We start from the raw sequence: 12,619 nt of genomic DNA, 5'->3' as shown, positions 1-12,619 counted from the left end.
CCAAGCTTCAAAATGAGTTTTTTCTTTAACAGCATTGGTTGGCAATCTGTTAAGCAGGTACACTAAGGTGTTCACAGCCTCTGCCCAAAATTTGCTTGGTAGTTTGCTTTTAAATAGTAGGCATCTAGCCAAGTCAAGCATTGTTCTATTCTTTCTTTCACAAACTCCATTCTGCTGAGGAGTATAGATGGTTGTCAGCTAATGATGAATTCCAGCCTGCTCACACAGCTTTTGAAACCTTTCTGACAAATACTCAGTGCCATTGTCTGATCTCAAGGCCTTTAGCTTACACCCTGATTGATTCTGAGCTAAGGCTTTGAATTTGCTAAATGCTTCAAACACTTCAGAATTTTGTTTCAAAAAATAGATCCAACAGAATCTAGTAAAATCATCTATGAAAAACACAAAGTATCTGCTGTCATTCAAAGAAGAGGTCTTCATTGGTCCACAAATGTCAGTATGGACCAATTGAAGCTTATCTATAGCTCTCTATGCCTTGTTAACTGGAAAAGGCAGTCTCACTTGTTTTCCAAGCTGACAAATCTCACAAACTTTGTCTTTAACTTTAACCTTGGACATGTTTTCAACCAAATTCAATTTGTGCAACAAACCAAGTGATCTATAATTGACATAGCCTAGCCTCTTGTGCCATAAACTAGCTTTATCAGCAAGACTAGTTTATGCCTTCATTTCCAACTGATTCACATCCAACACAAAGCATCTCTTAGTCATGGCTACTGTGATTAATTCTTGACCAAGTGGATCCTCAATAACACAAGAGTTGTTCTTGAAAGTAAGTAAATAGCCCTTTTCTATCAACTGACCAACACTAAGCAGATTTTGGTCTATATCAGGTACAAAAAGAACATTTGAAATTACTTTGTTACTTGAGTGTGTGCTGATTACAACATTGCCCCTGCCTCTAGCTTCAATGAGGTTTCCATTTCCAATCCTGACTTTGGAAGCAAAGCTTCTATCGAGATCCTTAAACATCTCTTCATCAGATGCCATATGGTAAGTGCAACCACTTTCTACTAACCAATCCCTTCTAACTTTGCTTGAGGTTGCAAAGCAAGATGCCGTGAAGACATGCTCTTCCTTAGCTTGAATATCCTCAGCAGCTTGAGCTTGATTTTGCTGCTATGCTTGTGCTCTTCCTTTGTTTTTGCAAACCTTCTCAATGTGACCAAACTACTTGCAGCTCCTACACTGAATATCAGGCCTGTAACAGTAGTACCTCTCCAAATGTGTGGACTTTTTGCAGTGAATGCATGGTGGAAATTTCTTCTTTCCTGCATCCCTCTTTGGTTTCTCCCTTTTGTCAAACCATGGTTTCTTCCTTTTGTAGCTCGAACTTAAGCTTTCTTTGGCTTTTGCTTGGAAAGCACCTTCAAAATGCTCCTCCAGCCTATTGGTCCTTCTTTGCTCTAGTGCATATAAAGAATTTATCAACTCAGTTAGTGAGATGGTTGATAAATCTCTTGAGTCCTCCAATGAGGAGATTTTTTACTCAAAATTTTTAGGAAGAGCTGTAATGACCTTCCTAACAACTCTGCTCTCACTGAAATTATCTCCAAGGAGCCTGATGTTGTTGACTGTGGACATTATCCTATCAGAGTACTGCTTGATGGTCTCAGAGTCTCTCATCTTCAAGTTCTCAAAGTCCCTCCTGAGGTTGATCAGCTGCTGCTGCCTTGTCTTGTTTGACCCCAAAAACTTTTCCTTTAGCTTCTCCCAGGCTTGCTTTGGAGTGTCACAAGCCATTATTCGAGTGAAAATCACATCAGACACACCATTTTGTAAGCATGCCATTGTTTTGTGCTTCTTAGCACACTCTTCACTATTCTGTCTGATTTGTGCAATCGTGGGATTGGCTCTCAATGGGGTTGGTTCTGTGTCATTCTCAACCACATTCCACAAATCATGTGCTTGTAGGTAAGTCTTCATCTTTACTACCCAAATGTGGTAGTTCTCACCAGCAAAGACAGGTGGTGGTGGTGGTGTAAAGCTCATATTGCAACAACAAAAAAACGACAACTTTTTTAAAGGTGGCTTACTATTTTTTTCTTTCGATTATTTTTTTTACTTATTCACGATTTTAAAAAAGGGAGAAGATGATACCACTACGAATTTTATTTATTTTTTTAGCCCCTCCGCCTTTTAATGTTTTTTGTAATTAAGTTTTCTTTATTTTTTTTAATTTACCCTTTTATTTATTTTAAATTCCAATTTAATCCTTTTGAACAACACCGTTTTAGAGGAGAAGGGAAAATTTCTCTTCCAGCCCCTCTATGTAATTTACTCATTCAATTTAGTCCTCTTAAATTTTATTTATTTGCAGATTGACCCCAAATTTGTTTACTTGTAGTTCAATTTAATCCTTTTTATATTTTTCTTAAAATTAGTTAATTTTGTTAATGTAATTATTATTATTATTATTATTTTCATATGTAATTATTATTATTTTAGCTATATACATATGTATACTTGTTTCTATGTGCGTATTTTTTTAAAAGCTAATATTTTCACATATTTATTTTTTAATATGAGGTAATTATTTTTATTTTATTTTATTTATATATAATTATTTTTTATAATCTATATATATTATATTTATCTTTGTATATATATGTATGTATACATATTAATATTTTTAACCAATTTTTATATACTTGTATATATATATGAATATATTTATTTATTTTTTAGTAGAATATAGACTGATTTTATAAATCACTGCAAAAACACAACAATCGAGAAAGCACCCATAACAAGACAAAAACCAGCTGTTCCTCATAAAGCAATGAAATTGAAATGAAAAGACAAAAGAAAACATAAAGCAAATAAAGCAAAGCCGCAGTGATTCATATTCCTCCCAAAACCAGCCAATATGGTTCTCTCAGGAAAAAAAAACCTTTGCTCCTTCAAGAGAGAAACCCGAAAGCTTTGAACAAAACCATGGAGATTCAACAAAACCTTCTCCAATAATAAAGCCAAACTTCATCCAACGTCTAAGACACCTGTTCCCACGCAAGCCAATCCTTCCTTACCACTTTCTGAACCAGCTCCGGCATGTCGTTCGTCCAAATCCGGCCAACCCCTGTCCGCCGGCCCTCCATGGCCAAAGCATGCGCCGCCTCATTCACTTTTCGAAGCATAAATTTGAAGGTAATTGCTCGAAGATCCTTGCTTAACTGATGAATATGGAAGATGATCGGTCTGATAATCGACTTGCCTAACTCCTTACTTCTGACATTTTTAATTACAGAGAGTGCATCCCCTTCCACCTCCACCCGCCGGAGTCCCATTATATGTGCAAAAATTAAAGCTCGCTCACAAGCTCGCGCCTCCGCCACAAAAGCATCCGCCACATTACTGACCAGATAAGTTTCCCCTCCAATTACCTCCCCTTTATGATTCCTAGCTAAAACTGCAGTTATAGCTAACCCTGTAGTCTGTGAGAACGAAGCATCAAAATTAATCTTGATGATGCCATCATTCGGTGGCTTCCATAACTCATTCACAACAGTTCCAATACCAGAACTGAAATTCCCTGTATGGAAACTTAACTCTCATACATATCCACGAATAAAACCTAGAGTTTCCTGTTTTGAGAAAATAACACCTTCATGCACCACATTGTTCCTACAATGCCAGAGACTCCATAATGAAATAGCAATAAGCTTCATTGTGCTGTTATCACCCGCCAGAAAAGTCCTAACAAAACTTTCTTTATGCTCCAGTGAATCGACAGGTGGATGAATCTGCACTTTTAAATCGTCCCAAATGCCCTGCTACACGTCCACAAGAGGTGAGAATGAGATTCCATTTCAGTCTTGCACAGTGGGCAAACTGCTTCTTCACACAGTGTCCGTCGAGCCAGATTCCCGTAGCTAGGCACCAGATTATGGAACAACTGCCATACATGTATTTTAACTTTTGCAGGAATATCCAATGCCCATAGTCCCTTATAAAAATTTTTGTACACCTCGGTTACAGAGGATAAATTAGATTTATGTTGTAACAAGTCTGTAACAAGGGCCCTGTAACCACTCTTGACCATATATTCGCCCGTGCCGTCGAATTTCCAGACTTTTATGTCTTCTAGACTACTGACCGAAATAGGGATAGAGAGGATTCTGCTCGCTGTTCATCATCAACTAGCTTGTGAATGAGCTCAGCGTTCCAGGTATCCTCAATAAGATGATCAACCGTTGTCCATCTAGATATAATATCATGGCCTTGAATTCTGTTATTATCCTTCCCAGGCAACCAGGGATCATTCTAAAGATTAATGCGGGTTCCATTCCCCACCCGCCACACCAGCCCATCCCGAATAACTTCACGAGCACTGCAAATGCTTCTCCAGGTAAATGACGGGTAAGAACTGACCTTAGCTGATAAGATGTCAGAAAACGGAAAATAACGAGCTTTAAATACTTTAGCTAAAAGGCAACTGGGATAATTCAAAATACGCCAAACCTGCTTAGCTAACAAGGCTTTATTGAACAGAAACAAATCCCTGAACCCCATTCCCCCTAACCATTTTGGTCTACATAGAGTTTCCCAAGTACTCCAATGGATCCCCTTTGACGTTTTATTATTAGTCCACCAAAATTTATTCGTAACTCCCTCAAGTTTTTGACAGACAGCCTTTGGTAAAAGGAAACATTGCATCACATAAGTTGTCAAAGCCTGCAGAACCGACTTTATGAAAACCTCTTTTCCCCTCATAGATAGATAATGCACACTCCAACCGTCAACCCGTTTTCGGAATCTGTCCACATAATTTGCAAAAGCCCATTTTTTCTTCCTCCCTACCATCATCGGCAAACCTAAATACTTCTCTGGGTTTGAAGCCACTCGAACATCAAGCTGATTTACAATAGCCGCATTTGTCTCATCGTTCACATTAGCCCCAAAATAGATGAGCGACTTATCAAAATTCACCCGTTGACCTGACGCCTTTTCATATTCACAAATAACCTCCCGGACAATTCTTGCTCCCTCGGGAGATGCATCTCCAAATAAGAGACAGTCATCCGCAAAAAATAGGTGGTTCACTGCAAATCTTTCCCTTCCAATTGTTGCTCCTACCATCCTTCCTTTATTACTTGCATCATTTATAAGGGCTGAAAACCCCTCTACACATATCAGGAACAAATAAGGACTAAGCGGATCTCCTTGCCTTAAGCCTCTAGAAGGGGAAAACCAATCGCCATGGTAGCCATTAATACTAACCGAGTATGTCACAGAACACACGCAACGCATAATTAAAACAATCCAATCATTGTAAAACCCCAAATGTGTCATCATACCTGCCAAAAAATCCCATTCAACACGATCATATGCCTTACTTATGTTCAGTTTGAGCGCAAAATGACATTTTTTACCGCGTTTCTTCATCTTTAATGAGTGCAGAACTTCATAGGCAATTAAAACGTTATCAGAAATTAGGCGACCCGGAATAAAAGCCCCCTGGGCCTCATTTATACATTGTCCCAACTTACTGCTCATACGATTCACCAGCACTTTTGCAATAATCTTGTAGATCACATTACAGAGACTTATCAGTCTGAACTGAGTCATATCATTTGGCTTATCAACTTTTGGAATGAGAACAATGCGTGTTTTATTTATTTCTCCAATCTCACCTCTCCTTCAAAAAAATGCTAAAGAACTTGAAACTTCGGACCAACAATATGCCAGTATCGTTGGAAAAATACTGCATGAAAACCGTCAACACCAGGTGCCTTCAAAGGTGCCATCTGCTTTACTGCTTGCACGATCTCATCCTCAACAAACTCCTGTAACAACTCATCATTCATACACTTCGTTACCCTTTCCTCAACTAACCCAAATAATCTATCATCCGACTCCACATATGAGGCAGTAAACAATTTGCTATAAAAATTTGAGGCTATCGTAACAAAATCTTCATTCGAATTAACTGATCTTCCAGTATCATCTTGTAAATTCATAACTCTACCTCGAAGATGATGTTGCACGGCTACCTTATGAAAAAATGTAGTATTTCTATCCCCATTCTTTAGCCAATTCACCCGCGCACGTTGTTCCCAAAAAAGTTCTTCTTTGTCCGCTTCTAAATTTAGTCCTATTTGAAGCTCCGTAATTTCTGTCAGCACCTCATCAGAAATATCCTGTTTATACAACATAGACAGTCGATTTTCTAAACCCAGTCTTTTCTTCTTGTCTGCCTTATCAGATAACTTCCTCCAACGGAGTATTTGACTGCCCAACCTACCTAATTTATCCAGAACACTGCCAGAGTTTTCACCACACCATTTTGAGATCATCTCTTCAAAAGAACTATTCAAACACCACTTGGCTTCAAACCGAAAATCAGTTCCATGGTTAGCCTCATTGGTCCTTACGATACCCATCGAATCAAGCAGAATGGGACAGTGATCAGAAAAAGAATGACTTAAATGTTTAACCCTGTATCCGGGAAACCTGTTCAACCAATTTAACGTTGCAACTCCCCGATCCAGTCGTTCCCTTATATTTGTCGAGGCAAAACGACCACGTTCCCATGTAAACCATCTTCCTATAAATCCTAGATCCTTAAGATTGCACTCCTCCAGAGCCTCACGAAACTCCTTCATTTTCCGATCCGATCGTAAACGCCCACCCTTCTTTTCAAAAGAACTCATAATTTCATTAAAATCTCCCATAACCACCCAAGGAGTAGATTGATCAAGACTTAGTTGGCGAAGTAGACTCCGTGATTCTCTTCTATAGCTGCCATCCGGATGCCCATAGAACCCTGTAAACCTCCAAATATCACCACCTTCAACATCATTTATATCAACATCAATGTGGAACAAGGAAAAGCTTCTGAGTTGCACTAGATCGTTTCCTTTCCAACCCAGCGATAGTCCCCCTTTAGTACCAGTAGCCCCAACATCGATTTCGTTTTCAAAGCCACACTTCATCCGTACCCTTTCCATCCTTTTCGGATCTAATTTTGTTTTCATAAGAAACAAAATTCGGGGATTTATGGCTCTTAACTTATTCCTGAGCCTCTTAACAGTTCGCGGTCTCCCCAAACCTCGAACGTTCCAACTTAAGATTTTCATTGAGCTCGGCTGCTCTGGTCACCAGAGCTAGCCGAAACATCCCCATGTCCTGATCCACCAATAGTCTCCAATGGCAACCTCGAGCTCTCCATTATACGTTGCTTTTTCTTGCCTTCCAAGAGTGTTATAGGGTCTTCCTCCTCATTAGAAAACAACTCCATCGACCCAGACACATCTCCAACATTCCCCATTCAGACATCCCCACCATCAAACCCCAATCGATCTCTGTTACTCCCACCATAGCGTTCGGCACCCAACTGAACCATATTAGGATCTATGTTTTGATTTTCAGTCGCACTCCTAGAAGACCATCCTGACATTTTCTCCTCATATAACAGACTACTTTGATTGGAGTGTCCACCCAAATTTGAAACATACAGGGTCCCATCTGCAGACCTTAACCATCTACTGTCCATTGTATTTCGACGTCTTGACGCCGCACGCAAAGATAAATCCCAACCAAAAATTATTTTGGAAGGTTCAATTTGCAATCGAAGAGGGAAAAAGCTCTCACCATGACCTAATCTTCCACAAATGAAACAAAACAGGCTGAGTTTCTCATATTTGAATCTAGCATACATAATCAAAGACTTTCCAATCAAAACTTTCTTTTTCCGTTTTAATGGTGCAGTAACGTCTAGGCGAACTCTTATTCGCAAAAAAACCTGAGATCCCAATGTTGGAAAAGTCGTATTATACTCAATGTACTCCCCACAAAAATTCCCAAACTGTTTTGCCATCGATTCATCCATCGATCCCGGTGGTAAACCATGGACTTGCATCCAAAACTCCGTAAATCTTAAATCCATTGCTGCCGGATTTACCCCTTCCGGTATTGTTTGAAGAATAAGTAAATGGTTGTTGAAAAACCATGGGGTTCCTGTTTTAACCCTATCAAAATCAATCACATTAAAAAATTGAAACAGATACCTCTTCTCCCCCGCCTCCGTAATACAGATCCCTCCGATTGGATGCCAAAGATCCGCCATAGTATTGCGCAAAGACGGAAAATGGACCACACTGTCTGTAAGGCACCTACCCACCAAGCAAAACTGAAAGATAGAACTCTCCTCTCCTGTAACTTCATGAATCACTTCTTCCTCATCATCCAATAGTTTCAGATTTGCCATCGCATCTTCCATTGTACTCCCACAATCCAGCGCTAACTAACAAGAAGACAAAACCCAATAAAGAAGACAAAACCCTAAAAGTGACGTAAATAAAAAAGATTCCCGTGCCAGACGGCAGACCAAAACCGTGCCAAGAGCGGCAGACCTACCCCTTTTTTTAAATGCTCAAATATATGTATTTTTTAACACTTACTTTATAATTTATATTTTATTTTCACAAATGCATTATATATTCTGCTTTTATAAATTTTAATCCAAAGTTACATATGTAAATTATGTGTATGGCTTTTAATTTCAATGTATATATTATGTGCCTTTTATTCTTTATATTTTGTTTATTTTCTTCATTCGATTATTAATTCATGTTTTCGTTTATATGTTAAAAAGAATTGTTTTTTATGATTTATTTGATATTTTGTATGTGATTATTTTTATTATGTATATTGATTTTATTTATTGATTTATTTATATTATTTCTAGGCCTTTGTAATATTTATTATTGCATTGTATATTTAATATAGCATCACATCATTCTTCACTCGATTTCAAACTTTTCAAAATTGAGAGAATGCTTGAATTTAGGATTTTCAAGGAAATTGAGCCCTAACGTATTGGGTTCCGATTTTCTTCGTTAAGTCTAACAATCGAGCATTTCTCTTTAATCAAAAAATAAGAATTCATTACTGGGAATTCAACACGTTGTGTCCTAACGTATTGGATGTGACGCATTGATTTCTCGAAATGAATTTTTTTTCTAAAAACAATAAAGGAAATATTCCGAGTTTGAGATTTTAAAGGAATTGTGCCCTAACGTATTGGGTGTGATTTCTTAAATCTTGGATAAGTGGATGTTCTTTTAAAGTAAAGGAAATATTCCGAGTTTGGGATTCTAGAGGAATCGTGCCTTAACGTATTATTTCTTAAATCTTGGATAAGTGGATGTTCTTTTAAAATTTTATTGTACAAGTATTTTGGCCCAATTCATTTTGGGGAAAATTAAAATGCTGTGCCCTAACGCATTGGGTGTGGTATCTTCTTTCTCTGAAATAATAAAGGTCTTAATACGTAGCCTTTTAAGTTTTGCTAAGGATTACGTTTTTTCCAAATTCTCGACCTTAAGACACTAATTAATTAACTAGGTACCAATTTTGGGCGTTACGAGGGTGCTAATCCTTCCTCATACGTAACTAACTCCCGGATCCGTTTTTCTAAAACTCGTAGACCAAAGCCGTTTTTTAGGTGATCCAATCACACCCTAATAAAGATTGGTGGCGACTCCCAATTTAAATTTTTTAAAAAGTCGACAACCTAAAATTTTTTGTTTTTCAAAAGATGGTTTTGACACCCATGCTTGAGCATAGTAGCGGCGACATAAATGGCCATACGAATTTTCTTAGAAAACCTGTGTATGGCATAGGTTAAGCTCATACCTCCAGCACTGTGTCCGACCAGTATCACCTGCCATAGCCAAACTAATTAATATATATTAGCAAATCCTTTAAGAGTAGTAACGGTAAAGTTTGTAGGGTTACTACTAAACTAATTGGATGAGGATGACCTTTTCGTTGTGAGGTAAGTTGGAGAGGAGGTCAATCAGGGGTTTGTTATAGTCTTGGAAACTGAAGATGGTGTTGGGATCGGATGGATCCATACCCGAACCTTTAAGGTCAATACAGCTGACCTTGTAGCCTGATGCTTCCAGTAGACTCCTGATTTTATACCAGCACCAGGCTCCATGACCGAACACATGCACCACAACGAAGTGAAGCTTTTCAGTTGTCTCGCTCATGTCTTGCTCTGCTCACTTTCCTATGAAGAATGTCGACTTTCTATAGCTGACGCTTAACCATCGTTCTATTTATTTTCTTTAGCGAGAGTAATCTTTGTTTGGATTGTGTAACACTCCTATACTCGGTCCGATCGTACGAACCTGGTATAAGACTATTACATTTGGTGTCAAAATGGTTTTGGCTAGACACTAATTAATTTAAGCATTTATACATAGTATTTTAACTAAAAAATTATTAATATAAACATGTGGGGTATGGGCTGAAGTTCAAATACGTTGTCACTTGCCAGCCCACTGTCATTTGCTTAGGGACTCCTACAACTTTTATACTGCCAACACTTGATATGTTAAGACTTATGCATGACTTTTTAATGTTAAATTTCTTGCTTATGATGCTTGATGATTTGTTGATGCTGGATGTTGATTGAGTGTGTTATTTGTTGTAAGATTTTGTCACAAATGTTAAAAGAGAAAATTGTTAGAATATTTACTATCTAAACTATTTGTGGCCATATTAGTTTCAACGATGCTTATGACAAACATTTTTGATTTGTAAAATTAGATCATAAATATATGATTTTTTTTGTAAAAGTGAAACTAGATATGTGTTTTGTGGGAAACTTTCGAATTGTATTATTAGATACTACTAATCATTTGATCGATCGGATAAGGTGATGCCTGACTATATTTAATTTTTAAAACAAATATGGTATTTCAAATTCAAATATAGGAGGATAATGAAGGTGGTCATGAAAGATTGAATTTAATATTACTTGCCTTGCCTATAAGGCTTGACATCATCCTTGATGCAGAAGGGAATTGAGACCATATCTGGTTGAATTAGGAACAATTGCTTTTGGGCATTTGCTTTGTAATTTCACTTGATCGGTTAAGTGATTATTTTATTCTTGAAGGAAAGTGTTGGGGAGGAGAGTGATCGGTGGGTAGTTTGGACTTAAATTACTTGTGAGATTTTATTGTAGATTCATTTTTAAGTATGCCTTGCAAACATAAGATTATTTTTTAACCATATAAAAAATCTTAGTCTTATTATTTGTTATTTTATTTTTGTTGTTTTAGATGAAGGAGACCATCAGACTGTACCTTCATTGCTTCCCATTGGGGGAAGGTCTTCGCCTTTGCGCACCTAAAAGGTTAATTTTATTCATAATTATCTTTTCTCTTATCAAACCGCTTTTCAAGACGTTATTAGGCATTATAGTTCCAGTAAGAAAATCCAAGATCCAATACTCAATTTTAGCCCGGGCTCAATATGGAAACATAATTTTCGAGGATATACAATCTTAGATATGATATATGCAATCTTAAAAGATATGATTTTGTAATCTTAGAGATTTAATTTGTAGATACCTTTTAATCTTAGCCGTTGATGTAATTGATCTGTACCGTTGGATTTGGGGAGGCTCAGCTATAAATAGAGGCCTCTCCCTTCATTGTTAGAAAAAAAAAAGAATCAATAAAAAATGGAGAACGATTGGCAATTTTTTAAAGGTGGCTTACTGTTTTCTTTTTTTTTTCTTTTTCGATTATTTTCTACTTATTTACGATTTTAAAAAAGGGAGAAGGTGATACCACTGCGAATTTTATTTATTTATTTTATTTAGCCCTAATAAAGTGACGCGTTTCAAAGGATGGAAATATTTTCTCATTTGAACCCTATGAGTTATTCGCGCCTTTTAATTGGGCCCTTCATTTTTTTTTAAATTATGTTGATTTTCAATTTAATCATTAATCTTTCATTTTAGGTTTTTAGTCTATTTTATTAATTTTATTATTATTAATTTTATTATTATATTATATATTATTATTATTATACCTACATATATGTGCTCATATGCATGTTAATATATATACATATCTATTTTAAACGTTTTAATATATATATACATATTATATACATACTTTATTATTATTTTATTTTCATAGTTTTTATACATATATATATATATACACATTTATATTTCATAATATTTATACGTTTGCCCATATTCTATGATTTTTATATGTTTATACATTTTGTAATATATACACATATATTTATACTCCATTCAAAGCTTATTATAAATATTTTCCACGTTTTATATTATACTTATATATTTCATTTTTTGTAAATGCATGAATATATTTTATATGTATATATTTATATTTTCCTTGTTTTCATAAATGCATTATGTATTTTATATATATATAAGTTTTATAACCCAAAATTTTATGAGTAAATTATCTTTATGTCTTTTATTCTTCATAATTTCAAATGTATATATATTTTGTACCTTTTCTCTTTATATTTTTTGTTTATTTCCTTCATTTGCTTATTGATTTATGTTTTCATTTATATTCATTTGATATTTTACATGTCGTTGTTTATGTACATTAATTTCGTTTATTTCTATGTCATTGTTGTATTTATTATTACATTTTATATTTAATGTAGCATCACATCATTTTTTTCGATTTTAAAATTTTCAAAATTGAGATAACACTCGTATTTAGGATTTTCAAGGAAATTGAGCCCTAACGTATTGGGTTCCGATTTTCTTCGTTAAATCCAACGATCGAAGGTTGCTCATTAATAAAAA

The 12,619-nt window shown here is 36.0% G+C and overlaps 2 protein-coding genes across 2 annotated transcripts; both read right to left on the bottom strand.

The window, feature by feature from the left end:
• Positions 1-1,355: 1,355 nt before the first annotated feature.
• On the bottom strand, positions 1,356-2,013 carry LOC128034574 (uncharacterized). Its single transcript, XM_052623124.1, has 2 exons — positions 1,540-2,013; positions 1,356-1,427 (listed from the first exon to the last, which is right to left on the bottom strand). Exons 1-2 carry the CDS (start codon positions 2,011-2,013, stop codon positions 1,356-1,358), a joined length of 546 nt encoding a protein of 181 aa, XP_052479084.1.
• Positions 2,014-9,538: 7,525 nt separating this feature from the next.
• On the bottom strand, positions 9,539-10,040 carry LOC105789719 (methylesterase 17). Its single transcript, XM_012617083.2, has 2 exons — positions 9,789-10,040; positions 9,539-9,688 (listed from the first exon to the last, which is right to left on the bottom strand). The coding sequence occupies exons 1-2, from the start codon at positions 10,017-10,019 to the stop codon at positions 9,539-9,541; spliced, it is 381 nt and encodes a 126-aa protein (XP_012472537.1). The 5' UTR covers positions 10,020-10,040.
• Positions 10,041-12,619: the final 2,579 nt, after the last annotated feature.

The sequence above is a fragment of the Gossypium raimondii genome, chromosome 2, assembly GCF_025698545.1.
Source record: "Gossypium raimondii isolate GPD5lz chromosome 2, ASM2569854v1, whole genome shotgun sequence".
NCBI lineage: Eukaryota > Viridiplantae > Streptophyta > Magnoliopsida > Malvales > Malvaceae > Gossypium > Gossypium raimondii.
Note: the sequence above shows the minus strand (reverse complement) of the source record. Positions and strands in the feature narration are given on the sequence as shown.